Below are 15,995 nucleotides of genomic sequence, written 5' to 3' on the forward strand. Positions count from 1 at the left end.
AGCGGCAGCATCCCCGGGAGCTGCGCCGTGCCATGCTGATGGCACCGGGACTGCGCCCGTGCAGGCCCCAACGGGACTCCTAACGCCCCAGCGGCATCACTGGGACTGCCCGAAGGAAGGGGCTTATCCCCTACGACTGCCGGTGCCGGGGGCTGCTCTGACGGGACCTCAGCCCGCACCTTCTGCAAGACCCACCCGCAAAGCTGAGGCGGCTCCCCAGAGTCGCCGTTGGCTGCACTGGGCCCACGTTGCAGCAATAAAGAGGGATGAAGCTTCGGGGCACTTTCTGGCCAATGCCATGTCTTGTCATTATTCTTACTGGTTCCCCCTCTCCCAACCCCGCCTCCTTCCTGGTGTTGCAGCTGCCCACGGCGGAGCCCGAGAAGGGGAGGAGGGTCCCTGCCTGGCCTGCAGCTCCCTCCCTCGCCATTCTTGGTGTCGTTTGGGGACCTTTTGGTGCGGCAGTGAGGCAAAGGTGTGCTTCGGGGCTGCGCACAGTGGGCCCCGAGGAAGGGCGCGATTGTCTTGCGGGCCTTTGAGGGCCTTTGCAGCGAGCCCTGTCCCTGCTGGAGGGGACGCCGGTCGTGCTCAAGACGAAGGCCTTGCAGGCCCTGTTGGGGGGGGGTGTGCCCTCCCCGGCCCCCGAGCTCTGCCCTTGTCGCAGAGGCTCTGGGTGTCCGCCAGGAGCCGAGGGGGAGCCCTCGCCCTCCCCCTCTTCTTTATCTAGTGAGGCTCAGGGAAGCTGTAGCCCTCCATGTGGTACGGAACCCTTGTCCCAGGGGCTCTGTGCTGCTTTCCGTGTGGGGCCGTGTCTGTGAGTCCTGCAGGGCCCCGACTGTCGTGGCTCCCCCACCAAAGGGCCGCCCCCCCTGGGGAAGGGGACAGGGGAGTCCCCCACCACCATTGCCTGCTCTGCTGGCGGTGACTCGTCCCTGGGGGAGGCTCGGTGCCCTTTGGGGCTTGCTGGCTGTGATGTGGGGCTCAGCGGGGCTTTTGCACCCCTTGGGTGCCATTTCCCCATGGCCCCTGTGCTCCCTCCCCCTCCCACGCAGGCACAGAGCCGTTCTGGAGAAACAACTTTTAATGGAAAAAAACACAAGGCAACAGGTAAAATCAAAGCTACCCTACCCCACCCACCCTCCAACAGCCTCCCCGCCCTCCGCCCCTAAACACCACCCCCACTCCCCCGCCCTCCACCTCAGCCCCACGCTGCATCTAATCCCCGCCATGCCACCCCCTCTAATCCCGCCCTGCCACCCGCGTGCTGCCTGCCAGAGCCCTGCGCTTGCTGGCGGCCTTTGGCAAGGGGCTCTTCCCCCGCTTCTTGCCCCGTGCCCCTGCCATGGCAGGCTGGGGCCCTGGCAGCTCCCTCCCCGCATCCCCCCACGGCTCCTGCAGCTCCAGCCCGATGCTCTGGACAAACTCTTCCAGGCTCAGGGTGGCGTCGGCGGTCTCGGGGACGCTGTAGTCAGGGCTGAGCAGCTCCTCGGGCAGAGCGAGTGAGGCGAGGTCGCGGGGGGGATGCCTGCGCTGGTGGCACCAGGGTCCCCAGGCGTGGGGCCGCTGCTGGGACCCTCCGGGCTGATCCCCGACTCGTCCATGGAGCAGCCAAAGAACCTGAGGGCCTCGTGGAGAGGCACCTCATCGGGCAGCGCAAGGTCAGCGGCCGGGTCTCCCAGCGGCTGGTTGTGGGGAGCAGCAGAGGGGCTGGTGTGGACGTGGGTGCCCAGGGGGATGTTGGTGCCCGGGTGTGCCCCCGCGGGGGTGCCGCTGACAGCGATGTTGGTGTGTGCTGGCTGCCCCTCGGCGTGCTCATAGGCGGGGATGGCCGTCGGCGAGATCGGGGAGGCTGTGGCCACCGCTCCAGCCTCTGCGCAGGTGCCACCGGGGTCCCCAGGCATGGGGCCGCTGCTGGGCCCTCCCTGGCTGAGCCCCTCCGCATCCAGGGAGCAACCAAGGAGCCTTAGGGCCTCTTCAAGAAGCTCCTTGTCAGAGACTCCAAGGCCAGCAGCTGGGTCCCCAAGACCTTGGTTGTGGGTGGCAGTCGAGGGGCTGGTGGGGACGTTGGTGCCTGGTGGCATGTTGCATGCCGAGGGTGCAGCCGTGCCTTCAGCGTGCTGGAGGCCAGAGCTGGACGGCGGCTGCACCGGGGAGGCTGGGGCCACCGCTCTCCTCTGCTCTTGGTAGGGGGCGTGGTGTTGGGGTTGGCCGTGGGGGGTGCGTGGGGCTGCCCAGGCCAGGCAGGTCGCGCAGCCCCCGGGGCCCCAGAGGCCAGCACCCGGCAGAGAAGCGGCACCGTGGGCGAGCGTGGCGGTGGCCCGTGGAAGCAGGCTGGTGGTTGTGCGCCGCATGTGGAACGCCCGCGGGTCGAAGAAGCAGCCCCGTGGAGGCCTCTGCAGCCCTGTGGGGGTGAGTGGGAGCCGTGTTGGTCCACGGGGACCCTGCAGGGGCACCTGCTGAGCCAGCCCCCATTGCCTGTAGCCCCCGTCTCTGCACCAGGTACGTTAGGAGCTTGTGGCCGGGGCGCTCCCCGCCTCTGGGGTGATCTGCTGTGCCGGCAAGGTGGGCTTGGAAACTGGGGAGGAGGTTCAGTTTGAGAGGGTGAAATGGGAGGGATGTCCCCAAGCCTTTGGGGAATTCTCTGGAAATTGGATGCGGTGGGCTCCCGTCAGCCAGGGGAGGGCAGCGATGCTCACTCAGGCTTGCTGAAGGCCTGTGCCATATCTGCCGGGGGGCTGGGGATGGTGGTGGGGGGGCTGAAGGTGCCCGTGGGTCGGGGATGCTGAAGGTGTTGGGGTGGCCGAGCAGAGAGGGGTGCCGTACCTGCTGGTGGTGCCTGTGGGGCGTGGGTTGCCACCGCCGGTGGGGGTGCCCAGGCTGCGGGGAAGGGCTGCTCCTGCGCGGGCAGTGGGCACAGGTTGGCTGAGCCTGAAAGAGAGACAGGAGCGATGGCCGGTGGTGAGCTCCGCTCTTGCCCCCAGGAGTGGTCCCCGGGCTGCAGGGCTGGGCTCGTTGCCTACCTGGTGGGGAGAAGGTTTCGGGGAGTACAAAAGTGTGGAGGAGCCGGGGTGCCGGGGCGGCACGGGAGCCGCGCGGTGGGAGCCCCAGTGGTGGCCGCGCCATGGTTCGTTGTGGTTGTTGGCCTCTAAGGAGACTCTGGGGTCTCCCGGGACAGAACGTGTCGGCTGTCCGTGTTCCGCCATGCCCCTAGAGCCTCCCCAGCTCCTCCTGGGGAGGGAAAGGGTTAAGGGGGGCTGGGGTGCCCCCGATGTGTTGCGGGTTCATCAGCTGTCAGCGGCGGTGGGTACAAGTGGCTGTTTCTGGAAGCCTTTGGTCCCTTTGCGGAGCTGGGCTCTCCTTGGGATTCGCGGTCCCCGGTGGAACGAGTCCCACGCCTGGAGTGCTGGGATGGCGGGTAGGGGCTCTTCAGGAGGGGTGGGCAGGGCAGGCGAGGTGGCGGTGCCGACGTGGATGGTGGAAAGGGAGGGGTTTGATGGTGCAGCCCTTGCAGTCAGCGGTGCTGTGGTCGGGAGGCTGCGGGGGAGGACCAGGCGGGTGGCAGCCAAGGCAGCTGTTGGAGTGGCTGTGTGCTGCCGATGGCCCAGCCGGCATGCCGGCAGCGGGGAGTTAGCCTATAGGTGATTAGGAGGAATCTGTGGCCTGGGAGCCAGGCTTCCACTTGCCAGGCATCAGCCGGGAATGCCATCCTGCTGTGAGGAGCAGGCCTGGAAAAATCCTGGACTTTGCTGGGGAGAAGTCGTTTTCACACATCCTCAGGGATCCCCCCGGGAAAGAGGCCCTCCTCGACTTGCTGGTTGTGAATGGAGGAGGGCTGCTGGGAGAAGGGATGGTCTTGGCCGCAGTGATGGTGAAGCGGTTGAGTTGAAAACGGTCCGTGTAATGAGAAAGAAGGAGAGCAGAGTTGCTCCCCTGGCTTTTGAGAGAGCAAACGTCAAGCTCACCTCGCAACCACAGTCATGATCCAACTGGTTTCTTTGGAGCGGTGGTACAGTCACCTCTTGCTCCCAAGAGTTTAAAGGGGGCAAAGCGTCGGTGAGTTTAATACCCAGCGTGGATCATCATTCTTCAAGTGTCTTTCAGCTGTTATCGTTCGCAATCAGTCAACAGTCGACCTACCACGAACTATCAACCCTGCAGCAATCTTCAACATTCGAACGGTGACTAACAGTAGCAACGAGCAAACATACGAACATCATCCTGGGGTTGTGTTGGGACATCCATCTCCCATAGGGATAGGGTTTGAAGGGGGAATGTCAAGTGCGTGGGTGCAGACTGGGGGCGTGGCCATTTCACACATGGCATTTAGGGCAGCGTTAGCCTCAGGGACAGCTTTTAAGGGAGCGACTCCTTCACAGCGGACACGGATTTCCGTAGCGTGCTCTTAATACAGCTGATAATAATACAAACTACCACAATTACGATGATGACCGTTAGCAAAGACTGAGGGAGGCTACTTAGCCTCCCCAACAGGGAAATCCCAAACGCACTGAAAACTTTCCCCAGGCACTTAGTCCCTAGCGCAGTGGGCATTTCTCTGGTGTCTTTGGCCATTCTCTTCACCTCATTCATCTGTTCTCGTAGTGGCACTGAAACGTGTGCCATGTGGACGCAACTGTCACCTCCCGATAGCTTCAGCTTCCCGCATACGCCTTTCTCCCTCGGCAGGAGGAAGTCTAACACAGCTCAGATTTGAGCAGTCGTCTTGCTGGTTGCTTGCAGTCGATGCTTTAAGAGGCCTAGGCTATCATGTGCAGAGTTTGTTAGTGCCTCTAGCTGCAGGCTTGGGTCTAGGAGAGAGTGTTTCGGACTGGAGGGATCCCGATTCCAAAGATTGCGCGCGGTGGCGGTGCAGCTGGTGCAGGGGACAGGAGTGTTGGGGCGAGGACGATGCTCGGGGCGGGCGAGCGTGCGAGATGAGACGGTGAGCGGCAGCATCCCCGGGAGCTGCGCCGTGCCATGCTGATGGCACCGGGACTGCGCCCGTGCAGGCCCCAACGGGACTCCTAACGCCCCAGCGGCATCACTGGGACTGCCCGAAGGAAGGGGCTTATCCCCTACGACTGCCGGTGCCGGGGGCTGCTCTGACGGGACCTCAGCCCGCACCTTCTGCAAGACCCACCCGCAAAGCTGAGGCGGCTCCCCAGAGTCGCCGTTGGCTGCACTGGGCCCACGTTGCAGCAATAAAGAGGGACGAAGCTTCGGGGCACTTTCTGGCCAATGCCATGTCTTGTCATTATTCTTACTGGTTCCCCCTCTCCCAACCCCGCCTCCTTCCTGGTGTTGCAGCTGCCCACGGCGGAGCCCGAGAAGGGGAGGAGGGTCCCTGCCTGGCCTGCAGCTCCCTCCCTCGCCATTCTTGGTGTCGTTTGGGGACCTTTTGGTGCGGCAGTGAGGCAAAGGTGTGCTTCGGGGCTGCGCACAGTGGGCCCCGAGGAAGGGCGCGATTGTCTTGCGGGCCTTTGAGGGCCTTTGCAGCGAGCCCTGTCCCTGCTGGAGGGGACGCCGGTCGTGCTCAAGACGAAGGCCTTGCAGGCCCTGTTGGGGGGGGGTGTGCCCTCCCCGGCCCCCGAGCTCTGCCCTTGTCGCAGAGGCTCTGGGTGTCCGCCAGGAGCCGAGGGGGAGCCCTCGCCCTCCCCCTCTTCTTTATCTAGTGAGGCTCAGGGAAGCTGTAGCCCTCCATGTGGTACGGAACCCTTGTCCCAGGGGCTCTGTGCTGCTTTCCGTGTGGGGCCGTGTCTGTGAGTCCTGCAGGGCCCCGACTGTCGTGGCTCCCCCACCAAAGGGCCGCCCCCCCTGGGGAAGGGGACAGGGGAGTCCCCCACCACCATTGCCTGCTCTGCTGGCGGTGACTCGTCCCTGGGGGAGGCTCGGTGCCCTTTGGGGCTTGCTGGCTGTGATGTGGGGCTCAGCGGGGCTTTTGCACCCCTTGGGTGCCATTTCCCCGTGGCCCCTGTGCTCCCTCCCCCTCCCACGCAGGCACAGAGCCGTTCTGGAGAAACAACTTTTAATGGAAAAAAACACAAGGCAACAGGCAAAATCAAAGCTACCCTACCCCACCCACCCTCCAACAGCCTCCCCGCCCTCCGCCCCTAAACACCACCCCCACTCCCCCGCCCTCCACCTCAGCCCCACGCTGCATCTAATCCCCGCCTTGCCACCCCCTCTAATCCCGCCCTGCCACCCGCGTGCTGCCTGCCAGAGCCCTGCGCTTGCTGGCGGCCTTTGGCAAGGGGCTCTTCCCCCGCTTCTTGCCCCGTGCCCCTGCCATGGCAGGCTGGGGCCCTGGCAGCTCCCTCCCCGCATCCCCCCACGGCTCCTGCAGCTCCAGCCCGATGCTCTGGACAAACTCTTCCAGGCTCAGGGTGGCGTCGGCGGTCTCAGGGACGCTGTAGTCAGGGCTGAGCAGCTCCTCGGGCAGAGCGAGTGAGGCGAGGTCGCAGGGGGGGATGCCTGCGCTGGCGGCACCAGGGTCCCCAGGCATGGGGCCGCTGCTGGGACCCTCCGGGCTGATCCCCGACTCGTCCATGGAGCAGCCAAAGAACCTGAGGGCCTCGTGGAGAGGCACCTCATCGGGCAGCGCAAGGTCAGCGGCCGGGTCTCCCAGCGGCTGGTTGTGGGGAGCAGCAGAGGGGCTGGTGTGGACGTGGGTGCCCAGGGGGATGTTGGTGCCCGGGTGTGCCCCCGCGGGGGTGCCGCTGACAGCGATGTTGGTGTGTGCTGGCTGCCCCTCGGCGTGCTCATAGGCGGGGATGGCCGTCGGCGAGATCGGGGAGGCTGTGGCCACCGCTCCAGCCTCTGCGCAGGTGCCACCGGGGTCCCCAGGCATGGGGCCGCTGCTGGGCCCTCCCTGGCTGAGCCCCTCCGCATCCAGGGAGCAACCAAGGAGCCTTAGGGCCTCTTCAAGAAGCTCCTTGTCAGAGACTCCAAGGCCAGCAGCTGGGTCCCCAAGACCTTGGTTGTGGGTGGCAGCAGAGGGGCTGGTGGGGACGTTGGTGCCTGGTGGCATGTTGCATGCCGAGGGTGCAGCCGTGCCTTCAGCGTGCTGGAGGCCAGAGCTGGACGGCGGCTGCACCGGGGAGGCTGGGGCCACCGCTCTCCTCTGCTCTTGGTAGGGGGCGTGGTGTTGGGGTTGGCCGTGGGGGGTGCGTGGGGCTGCCCAGGCCAGGCAGGTCGCGCAGCCCCCGGGGCCCCAGAGGCCAGCACCCGGCAGAGAAGCGGCACCGTGGGCGAGCGTGGCGGTGGCCCGTGGAAGCAGGCTGGTGGTTGTGCGCTGCATGTGGAACGCCCGCGGGTCGAAGAAGCAGCCCCGTGGAGGCCTCTGCAGCCCTGTGGGGGTGAGTGGGAGCCGTGTTGGTCCACGGGGACCCTGCAGGGGCACCTGCTGAGCCAGCCCCCATTGCCTGTAGCCCCCGTCTCTGCACCAGGTACGTTAGGAGCTTGTGGCCGGGGCGCTCCCCGCCTCTGGGGTGATCTGCTGTGCCGGCAAGGTGGGCTTGGAAACTGGGGAGGAGGTTCAGTTTGAGAGGGTGAAATGGGAGGGATGTCCCCAAGCCTTTGGGGAATTCTCTGGAAATTGGATGCGGTGGGCTCCCGTCAGCCAGGGGAGGGCAGCGATGCTCACTCAGGCTTGCTGAAGGCCTGTGCCATATCTGCCGGGGGGCTGGGGATGGTGGTGGGGGGGCTGAAGGTGCCCGTGGGTCGGGGATGCTGAAGGTGTTGGGGTGGCCGAGCAGAGAGGGGTGCCGTACCTGCTGGTGGTGCCTGTGGGGCGTGGGTTGCCACCGCCGGTGGGGGTGCCCAGGCTGCGGGGAAGGGCTGCTCCTGCGCGGGCAGTGGGCACAGGTTGGCTGAGCCTGAAAGAGAGACAGGAGCGATGGCCGGTGGTGAGCTCCGCTCTTGCCCCCAGGAGTGGTCCCCGGGCTGCAGGGCTGGGCTCGTTGCCTACCTGGTGGGGAGAAGGTTTCGGGGAGTACAAAAGTGTGGAGGAGCCGGGTTGCCGGGGCGGCACGGGAGCCGCGCGGTGGGAGCCCCAGTGGTGGCCGCGCCATGGTTCGTTGTGGTTGTTGGCCTCTAAGGAGACTCTGGGGTCTCCCGGGACAGAACGTGTCGGCTGTCCGTGTTCCGCCATGCCCCTAGAGCCTCCCCAGCTCCTCCTGGGGAGGGAAAGGGTTAAGGGGGGCTGGGGTGCCCCCGATGTGTTGCGGGTTCATCAGCTGTCAGCGGCGGTGGGTACAAGTGGCTGTTTCTGGAAGCCTTTGGTCCCTTTGCGGAGCTGGGCTCTCCTTGGGATTCGCGGTCCCCGGTGGAACGAGTCCCACGCCTGGAGTGCTGGGATGGCGGGTAGGGGCTCTTCAGGAGGGGTGGGCAGGGCAGGCGAGGTGGCGGTGCCGACGTGGATGGTGGAAAGGGAGGGGTTTGATGGTGCAGCCCTTGCAGTCAGCGGTGCTGTGGTCGGGAGGCTGCGGGGGAGGACCAGGCGGGTGGCAGCCAAGGCAGCTGTTGGAGTGGCTGTGTGCTGCCGATGGCCCAGCCGGCATGCCGGCAGCGGGGAGTTAGCCTATAGGTGATTAGGAGGAATCTGTGGCCTGGGAGCCAGGCTTCCACTTGCCAGGCATCAGCCGGGAATGCCATCCTGCTGTGAGGAGCAGGCCTGGAAAAATCCTGGACTTTGCTGGGGAGAAGTCGTTTTCACACAGCCTCAGGGATCCCCCCGGGAAAGAGGCCCTCCTCGACTTGCTGGTTGTGAATGGAGGAGGGCTGGTGGGAGAAGGGATGGTCTTGGCCACAGTGATGGTGAAGCGGTTGAGTTGAAAACGGTCCGTGTAATGAGAAAGAAGGAGAGCAGAGTTGCTCCCCTGGCTTTTGAGAGAGCAAACGTCAAGCTCACCTCGCAACCACAGTCATGATCCAACTGGTTTCTTTGGAGCGGTGGTACAGTCACCTCTTGCTCCCAAGAGTTTAAAGGGGGCAAAGCGTCGGTGAGTTTAATACCCAGCGTGGATCATCATTCTTCAAGTGTCTTTCAGCTGTTATCGTTCGCAATCAGTCAACAGTCGACCTACCACGAACTATCAACCCTGCAGCAATCTTCAACATTCGAATGGTGACTAACAGTAGCAACGAGCAAACATACGAACATCATCCTGGGGTTGTGTTGGGACATCCATCTCCCATAGGGATAGGGTTTGAAGGGGGAATGTCAAGTGCCTGGGTGCAGACTGGGGGCGTGGCCATTTCACACATGGCATTTAGGGCAGCGTTAGCCTCAGGGACAGCTTTTAAGGGAGCGACCCCTTCACAGCGGACACGGATTTCCGTAGCGTGCTCTTAATACAGCTGATAATAATACAAACTACCACAATTACGATGATGACCGTTAGCAAAGACTGAGGGAGGCTACTTAGCCTCCCCAACAGGGAAATCCCAAACGCACTGAAAACTTTCCCCAGGCACTTAGTCCCTAGCGCAGTGGGCATTTCTCTGGTGTCTTTGGCCATTCTCTTCACCTCATTCATCTGTTCTCGTAGTGGCACTGAAACGTGTGCCATGTGGACGCAACTGTCACCTCCCGATAGCTTCAGCTTCCCGCATACGCCTTTCTCCCTCGGCAGGAGGAAGTCTAACACAGCTCAGATTTGAGCAGTCGTCTTGCTGGTTTCTTGCAGTCGATGCTTTAAGAGGCCTAGGCTATCATGTGCAGAGTTTGTTAGTGCCTCTAGCTGCAGGCTTGGGTCTAGGAGAGAGTGTTTCGGACTGGAGGGATCCCGATTCCAAAGATTGCGCGCGGTGGCGGTGCAGCTGGTGCAGGGGACAGGAGTGTTGGGGCGAGGACGATGCTCGGGGCGGGCGAGCGTGCGAGATGAGACGGTGAGCGGCAGCATCCCCGGGAGCTGCGCCGTGCCATGCTGATGGCACCGGGACTGCGCCCGTGCAGGCCCCAACGGGACTCCTAACGCCCCAGCGGCATCACTGGGACTGCCCGAAGGAAGGGGCTTATCCCCTACGACTGCCGGTGCCGGGGGCTGCTCTGACGGGACCTCAGCCCGCACCTTCTGCAAGACCCACCCGCAAAGCTGAGGCGGCTCCCCAGAGTCGCCGTTGGCTGCACTGGGCCCACGTTGCAGCAATAAAGAGGGACGAAGCTTCGGGGCACTTTCTGGCCAATGCCATGTCTTGTCATTATTCTTACTGGTTCCCCCTCTCCCAACCCCGCCTCCTTCCTGGTGTTGCAGCTGCCCACGGCGGAGCCCGAGAAGGGGAGGAGGGTCCCTGCCTGGCCTGCAGCTCCCTCCCTCGCCATTCTTGGTGTCGTTTGGGGACCTTTTGGTGCGGCAGTGAGGCAAAGGTGTGCTTCGGGGCTGCGCACAGTGGGCCCCGAGGAAGGGCGCGATTGTCTTGCGGGCCTTTGAGGGCCTTTGCAGCGAGCCCTGTCCCTGCTGGAGGGGACGCCGGTCGTGCTCAAGACGAAGGCCTTGCAGGCCCTGTTGGGGGGGGGTGTGCCCTCCCCGGCCCCCGAGCTCTGCCCTTGTCGCAGAGGCTCTGGGTGTCCGCCAGGAGCCGAGGGGGAGCCCTCGCCCTCCCCCTCTTCTTTATCTCGTGAGGCTCAGGGAAGCTGTAGCCCTCCATGTGGTACGGAACCCTTGTCCCAGGGGCTCTGTGCTGCTTTCCGTGTGGGGCCGTGTCTGTGAGTCCTGCAGGGCCCCGACTGTCGTGGCTCCCCCACCAAAGGGCCGCCCCCCCTGGGGAAGGGGACAGGGGAGTCCCCCACCACCATTGCCTGCTCTGCTGGCGGTGACTCGTCCCTGGGGGAGGCTCGGTGCCCTTTGGGGCTTGCTGGCTGTGATGTGGGGCTCAGCGGGGCTTTTGCACCCCTTGGGTGCCATTTCCCCATGGCCCCTGTGCTCCCTCCCCCTCCCACGCAGGCACAGAGCCGTTCTGGAGAAACAACTTTTAATGGAAAAAAACACAAGGCAACAGGTAAAATCAAAGCTACCCTACCCCACCCACCCTCCAACAGCCTCCCCGCCCTCCGCCCCTAAACACCACCCCCACTCCCCCGCCCTCCACCTCAGCCCCACGCTGCATCTAATCCCCGCCATGCCACCCCCTCTAATCCCGCCCTGCCACCCGCGTGCTGCCTGCCAGAGCCCTGCGCTTGCTGGCGGCCTTTGGCAAGGGGCTCTTCCCCCGCTTCTTGCCCCGTGCCCCTGCCATGGCAGGCTGGGGCCCTGGCAGCTCCCTCCCCGCATCCCCCCACGGCTCCTGCAGCTCCAGCCCGATGCTCTGGACAAACTCTTCCAGGCTCAGGGTGGCGTCGGCGGTCTCGGGGACGCTGTAGTCAGGGCTGAGCAGCTCCTCGGGCAGAGCGAGTGAGGCGAGGTCGCAGGGGGGGATGCCTGCGCTGGTGGCACCAGGGTCCCCAGGCGTGGGGCCGCTGCTGGGACCCTCCGGGCTGATCCCCGACTCGTCCACGGAGCAGCCAAAGAACCTGAGGGCCTCGTGGAGAGGCACCTCATCGGGCAGCGCAAGGTCAGCGGCCGGGTCTCCCAGAGGCTGGTTGTGGGGAGCAGCAGAGGGGCTGGTGTGGACGTGGGTGCCCAGGGGGATGTTGGTGCCCGGGTGTGCCCCCGCGGGGGTGCCGCTGACAGCGATGTTGGTGTGTGCTGGCTGCCCCTCGGCGTGCTCATAGGCGGGGATGGCCGTCGGCGAGATCGGGGAGGCTGTGGCCACCGCTCCAGCCTCTGCGCAGGTGCCACCGGGGTCCCCAGGCATGGGGCCGCTGCTGGGCCCTCCCTGGCTGAGCCCCTCCGCATCCAGGGAGCAACCAAGGAGCCTTAGGGCCTCTTCAAGAAGCTCCTTGTCAGAGACTCCAAGGCCAGCAGCTGGGTCCCCAAGACCTTGGTTGTGGGTGGCAGCAGAGGGGCTGGTGGGGACGTTGGTGCCTGGTGGCATGTTGCATGCCGAGGGTGCAGCCGTGCCTTCAGCGTGCTGGAGGCCAGAGCTGGACGGCGGCTGCACCGGGGAGGCTGGGGCCACCGCTCTCCTCTGCTCTTGGTAGGGGGCGTGGTGTTGGGGTTGGCCGTGGGGGGTGCGTGGGGCTGCCCAGGCCAGGCAGGTCGCGCAGCCCCCGGGGCCCCAGAGGCCAGCACCCGGCAGAGAAGCGGCACCGTGGGCGAGCGTGGCGGTGGCCCGTGGAAGCAGGCTGGTGGTTGTGCGCTGCATGTGGAACGCCCGCGGGTCGAAGAAGCAGCCCCGTGGAGGCCTCTGCAGCCCTGTGGGGGTGAGTGGGAGCCGTGTTGGTCCACGGGGACCCTGCAGGGGCACCTGCTGAGCCAGCCCCCATTGCCTGTAGCCCCCGTCTCTGCACCAGGTACGTTAGGAGCTTGTGGCCGGGGCGCTCCCCGCCTCTGGGGTGATCTGCTGTGCCGGCAAGGTGGGCTTGGAAACTGGGGAGGAGGTTCAGTTTGAGAGGGTGAAATGGGAGGGATGTCCCCAAGCCTTTGGGGAATTCTCTGGAAATTGGATGCGGTGGGCTCCCGTCAGCCAGGGGAGGGCAGCGATGCTCACTCAGGCTTGCTGAAGGCCTGTGCCATATCTGCCGGGGGGCTGGGGATGGTGGTGGGGGGGCTGAAGGTGCCCGTGGGTCGGGGATGCTGAAGGTGTTGGGGTGGCCGAGCAGAGAGGGGTGCCGTACCTGCTGGTGGTGCCTGTGGGGCGTGGGTTGCCACCGCCGGTGGGGGTGCCCAGGCTGCGGGGAAGGGCTGCTCCTGCGCGGGCAGTGGGCACAGGTTGGCTGAGCCTGAAAGAGAGACAGGAGCGATGGCCGGTGGTGAGCTCCGCTCTTGCCCCCAGGAGCGGTCCCCGGGCTGCAGGGCTGGGCTCGTTGCCTACCTGGTGGGGAGAAGGTTTCGGGGAGTACAAAAGTGTGGAGGAGCCGGGGTGCCGGGGCGGCACGGGAGCCGCGCGGTGGGAGCCCCAGTGGTGGCCGCGCCATGGTTCGTTGTGGTTGTTGGCCTCTAAGGAGACTCTGGGGTCTCCCGGGACAGAACGTGTCGGCTGTCCGTGTTCCGCCATGCCCCTAGAGCCTCCCCAGCTCCTCCTGGGGAGGGAAAGGGTTAAGGGGGGCTGGGGTGCCCCCGATGTGTTGCGGGTTCATCAGCTGTCAGCGGCGGTGGGTACAAGTGGCTGTTTCTGGAAGCCTTTGGTCCCTTTGCGGAGCTGGGCTCTCCTTGGGATTCGCGGTCCCCGGTGGAACGAGTCCCACGCCTGGAGTGCTGGGATGGCGGGTAGGGGCTCTTCAGGAGGGGTGGGCAGGGCAGGCGAGGTGGCGGTGCCGACGTGGATGGTGGAAAGGGAGGGGTTTGATGGTGCAGCCCTTGCAGTCAGCGGTGCTGTGGTCGGGAGGCTGCGGGGGAGGACCAGGCGGGTGGCAGCCAAGGCAGCTGTTGGAGTGGCTGTGTGCTGCCGATGGCCCAGCCGGCATGCCGGCAGCGGGGAGTTAGCCTATAGGTGATTAGGAGGAATCTGTGGCCTGGGAGCCAGGCTTCCACTTGCCAGGCATCAGCCGGGAATGCCATCCTGCTGTGAGGAGCAGGCCTGGAAAAATCCTGGACTTTGCTGGGGAGAAGTCGTTTTCACACAGCCTCAGGGATCCCCCCGGGAAAGAGGCCCTCCTCGACTTGCTGGTTGTGAATGGAGGAGGGCTGGTGGGAGAAGGGATGGTCTTGGCCACAGTGATGGTGAAGCGGTTGAGTTGAAAACGGTCCGTGTAATGAGAAAGAAGGAGAGCAGAGTTGCTCCCCTGGCTTTTGAGAGAGCAAACGTCAAGCTCACCTCGCAACCACAGTCATGATCCAACTGGTTTCTTTGGAGCGGTGGTACAGTCACCTCTTGCTCCCAAGAGTTTAAAGGGGGCAAAGCGTCGGTGAGTTTAATACCCAGCGTGGATCATCATTCTTCAAGTGTCTTTCAGCTGTTATCGTTCGCAATCAGTCAACAGTCGACCTACCACAAACTATCAACCCTGCAGCAATCTTCAACATTCGAACGGTGACTAACAGTAGCAACGAGCAAACATACGAACATCATCCTGGGGTTGTGTTGGGACATCCATCTCCCATAGGGATAGGGTTTGAAGGGGGAATGTCAAGTGCGTGGGTGCAGACTGGGGGCGTGGCCATTTCACACATGGCATTTAGGGCAGCGTTAGCCTCAGGGACAGCTTTTAAGGGAGCGACTCCTTCACAGCGGACACGGATTTCCGTAGCGTGCTCTTAATACAGCTGATAATAATACAAACTACCACAATTACGATGATGACCGTTAGCAAAGACTGAGGGAGGCTACTTAGCCTCCCCAACAGGGAAATCCCAAACGCACTGAAAACTTTCCCCAGGCACTTAGTCCCTAGCGCAGTGGGCATTTCTCTGGTGTCTTTGGCCATTCTCTTCACCTCGTTCATCTGTTCTCGTAGTGGCACTGAAACGTGTGCCATGTGGACGCAACTGTCACCTCCCGATAGCTTCAGCTTCCCGCATACGCCTTTCTCCCTCGGCAGGAGGAAGTCTAACACAGCTCAGATTTGAGCAGCCGTCTTGCTGGTTTCTTGCAGTCGATGCTTTAAGAGGCCTAGGCTATCATGTGCAGAGTTTGTTAGTGCCTCTAGCTGCAGGCTTGGGTCTAGGAGAGAGTGTTTCGGACTGGAGGGATCCCGATTCCAAAGATTGCGCGCGGTGGCGGTGCAGCTGGTGCAGGGGACAGGAGTGTTGGGGCGAGGACGATGCTCGGGGCGGGCGAGCGTGCGAGATGAGACGGTGAGCGGCAGCATCCCCGGGAGCTGCGCCGTGCCATGCTGATGGCACCGGGACTGCGCCCGTGCAGGCCCCAACGGGACTCCTAACGCCCCAGCGGCATCACTGGGACTGCCCGAAGGAAGGGGCTTATCCCCTACGACTGCCGGTGCCGGGGGCTGCTCTGACGGGACCTCAGCCCGCACCTTCTGCAAGACCCACCCGCAAAGCTGAGGCAGCTCCCCAGAGTCGCCGTTGGCTGCACTGGGCCCACGTTGCAGCAATAAAGAGGGACGAAGCTTCGGGGCACTTTCTGGCCAATGCCATGTCTTGTCATTATTCTTACTAGTTCCCCCTCTCCCAACCCCGCCTCCTTCCTGGTGTTGCAGCTGCCCACGGCGGAGCCCGAGAAGGGGAGGAGGGTCCCTGCCTGGCCTGCAGCTCCCTCCCTCGCCATTCTTGGTGTCGTTTGGGGACCTTTTGGTGCGGCAGTGAGGCAAAGGTGTGCTTCGGGGCTGCGCACAGTGGGCCCCGAGGAAGGGCGCGATTGTCTTGCGGGCCTTTGAGGGCCTTTGCAGCGAGCCCTGTCCCTGCTGGAGGGGACGCCGGTCGTGCTCAAGACGAAGGCCTTGCAGGCCCTGTTGGGGGGGGGTGTGCCCTCCCCGGCCCCCGAGCTCTGCCCTTGTCGCAGAGGCTCTGGGTGTCCGCCAGGAGCCGAGGGGGAGCCCTCGCCCTCCCCCTCTTCTTTATCTAGTGAGGCTCAGGGAAGCTGTAGCCCTCCATGTGGTACGGAACCCTTGTCCCAGGGGCTCTGTGCTGCTGTCCGTGTGGGGCCGTGTCTGTGAGTCCTGCAGGGCCCCGACTGTCGTGGCTCCCCCACCAAAGGGCCGCCCCCCCTGGGGAAGGGGACAGGGGAGTCCCCCACCACCATTGCCTGCTCTGCTGGCGGTGACTCGTCCCTGGGGGAGGCTCGGTGCCCTTTGGGGCTTGCTGGCTGTGATGTGGGGCTCAGCGGGGCTTTTGCACCCCTTGGGTGCCATTTCCCCATGGCCCCTGTGCTCCCTCCCCCTCCCACGCAGGCACAGAGCCGTTCTGGAGAAACAACTTTTAATGGAAAAAAACACAAGGCAACAGGTAAAATCAAAGCTACCCTACCCCACCCACCCTCCAACAGCCTCCCCGCCC

At 64.1% G+C, this 15,995-nt stretch overlaps 2 protein-coding genes across 2 annotated transcripts; both read right to left on the reverse strand.

Annotated features, from left to right (window-relative positions):
• Positions 1-6,184: 6,184 nt before the first annotated feature.
• LOC135316480 (proline-rich protein 22-like) lies at positions 6,185-8,069 on the reverse strand. Its single transcript, XM_064469937.1, has 3 exons — positions 7,967-8,069; positions 7,770-7,874; positions 6,185-7,347 (listed from the first exon to the last, which is right to left on the reverse strand). The coding sequence occupies exons 1-3, from the start codon at positions 8,067-8,069 to the stop codon at positions 6,185-6,187; spliced, it is 1,371 nt and encodes a 456-aa protein (XP_064326007.1).
• A 3,061-nt stretch (positions 8,070-11,130) lies between these two features.
• On the reverse strand, positions 11,131-13,015 carry LOC135316481 (proline-rich protein 22-like). The gene is made up of 3 exons (XM_064469938.1): positions 12,913-13,015; positions 12,716-12,820; positions 11,131-12,293 (listed from the first exon to the last, which is right to left on the reverse strand). The coding sequence occupies exons 1-3, from the start codon at positions 13,013-13,015 to the stop codon at positions 11,131-11,133; spliced, it is 1,371 nt and encodes a 456-aa protein (XP_064326008.1).
• Positions 13,016-15,995: the final 2,980 nt, after the last annotated feature.

The sequence above is a fragment of the Phalacrocorax carbo genome, chromosome 19 (genome assembly GCF_963921805.1).
Source record: "Phalacrocorax carbo chromosome 19, bPhaCar2.1, whole genome shotgun sequence".
NCBI classification, from domain to species: Eukaryota; Metazoa; Chordata; class Aves; order Suliformes; family Phalacrocoracidae; genus Phalacrocorax; species Phalacrocorax carbo.

Excerpts from the sequence above, each read along its gene's own strand:
- LOC135316480 (XM_064469937.1), bottom strand. The coding sequence starts at position 8,069 with ATGGCGCGGCCACCACTGGGGCTCCCACCGCGCGGCTCCCGTGCCGCC. Across the intron at positions 7,875-7,966 it reads CGAAACCTTCTCCCCACCAG|GCTCAGCCAACCTGTGCCCA; the intron begins GTAGGCAACGAG and ends TCTCTCTTTCAG. Across the intron at positions 7,348-7,769 it reads CCCACAGGCACCACCAGCAG|GGCTGCAGAGGCCTCCACGG; the intron begins GTACGGCACCCC and ends TCACCCCCACAG.
- LOC135316481 (XM_064469938.1), bottom strand. The coding sequence starts at position 13,015 with ATGGCGCGGCCACCACTGGGGCTCCCACCGCGCGGCTCCCGTGCCGCC. Across the intron at positions 12,821-12,912 it reads CGAAACCTTCTCCCCACCAG|GCTCAGCCAACCTGTGCCCA; the intron begins GTAGGCAACGAG and ends TCTCTCTTTCAG. Across the intron at positions 12,294-12,715 it reads CCCACAGGCACCACCAGCAG|GGCTGCAGAGGCCTCCACGG; the intron begins GTACGGCACCCC and ends TCACCCCCACAG.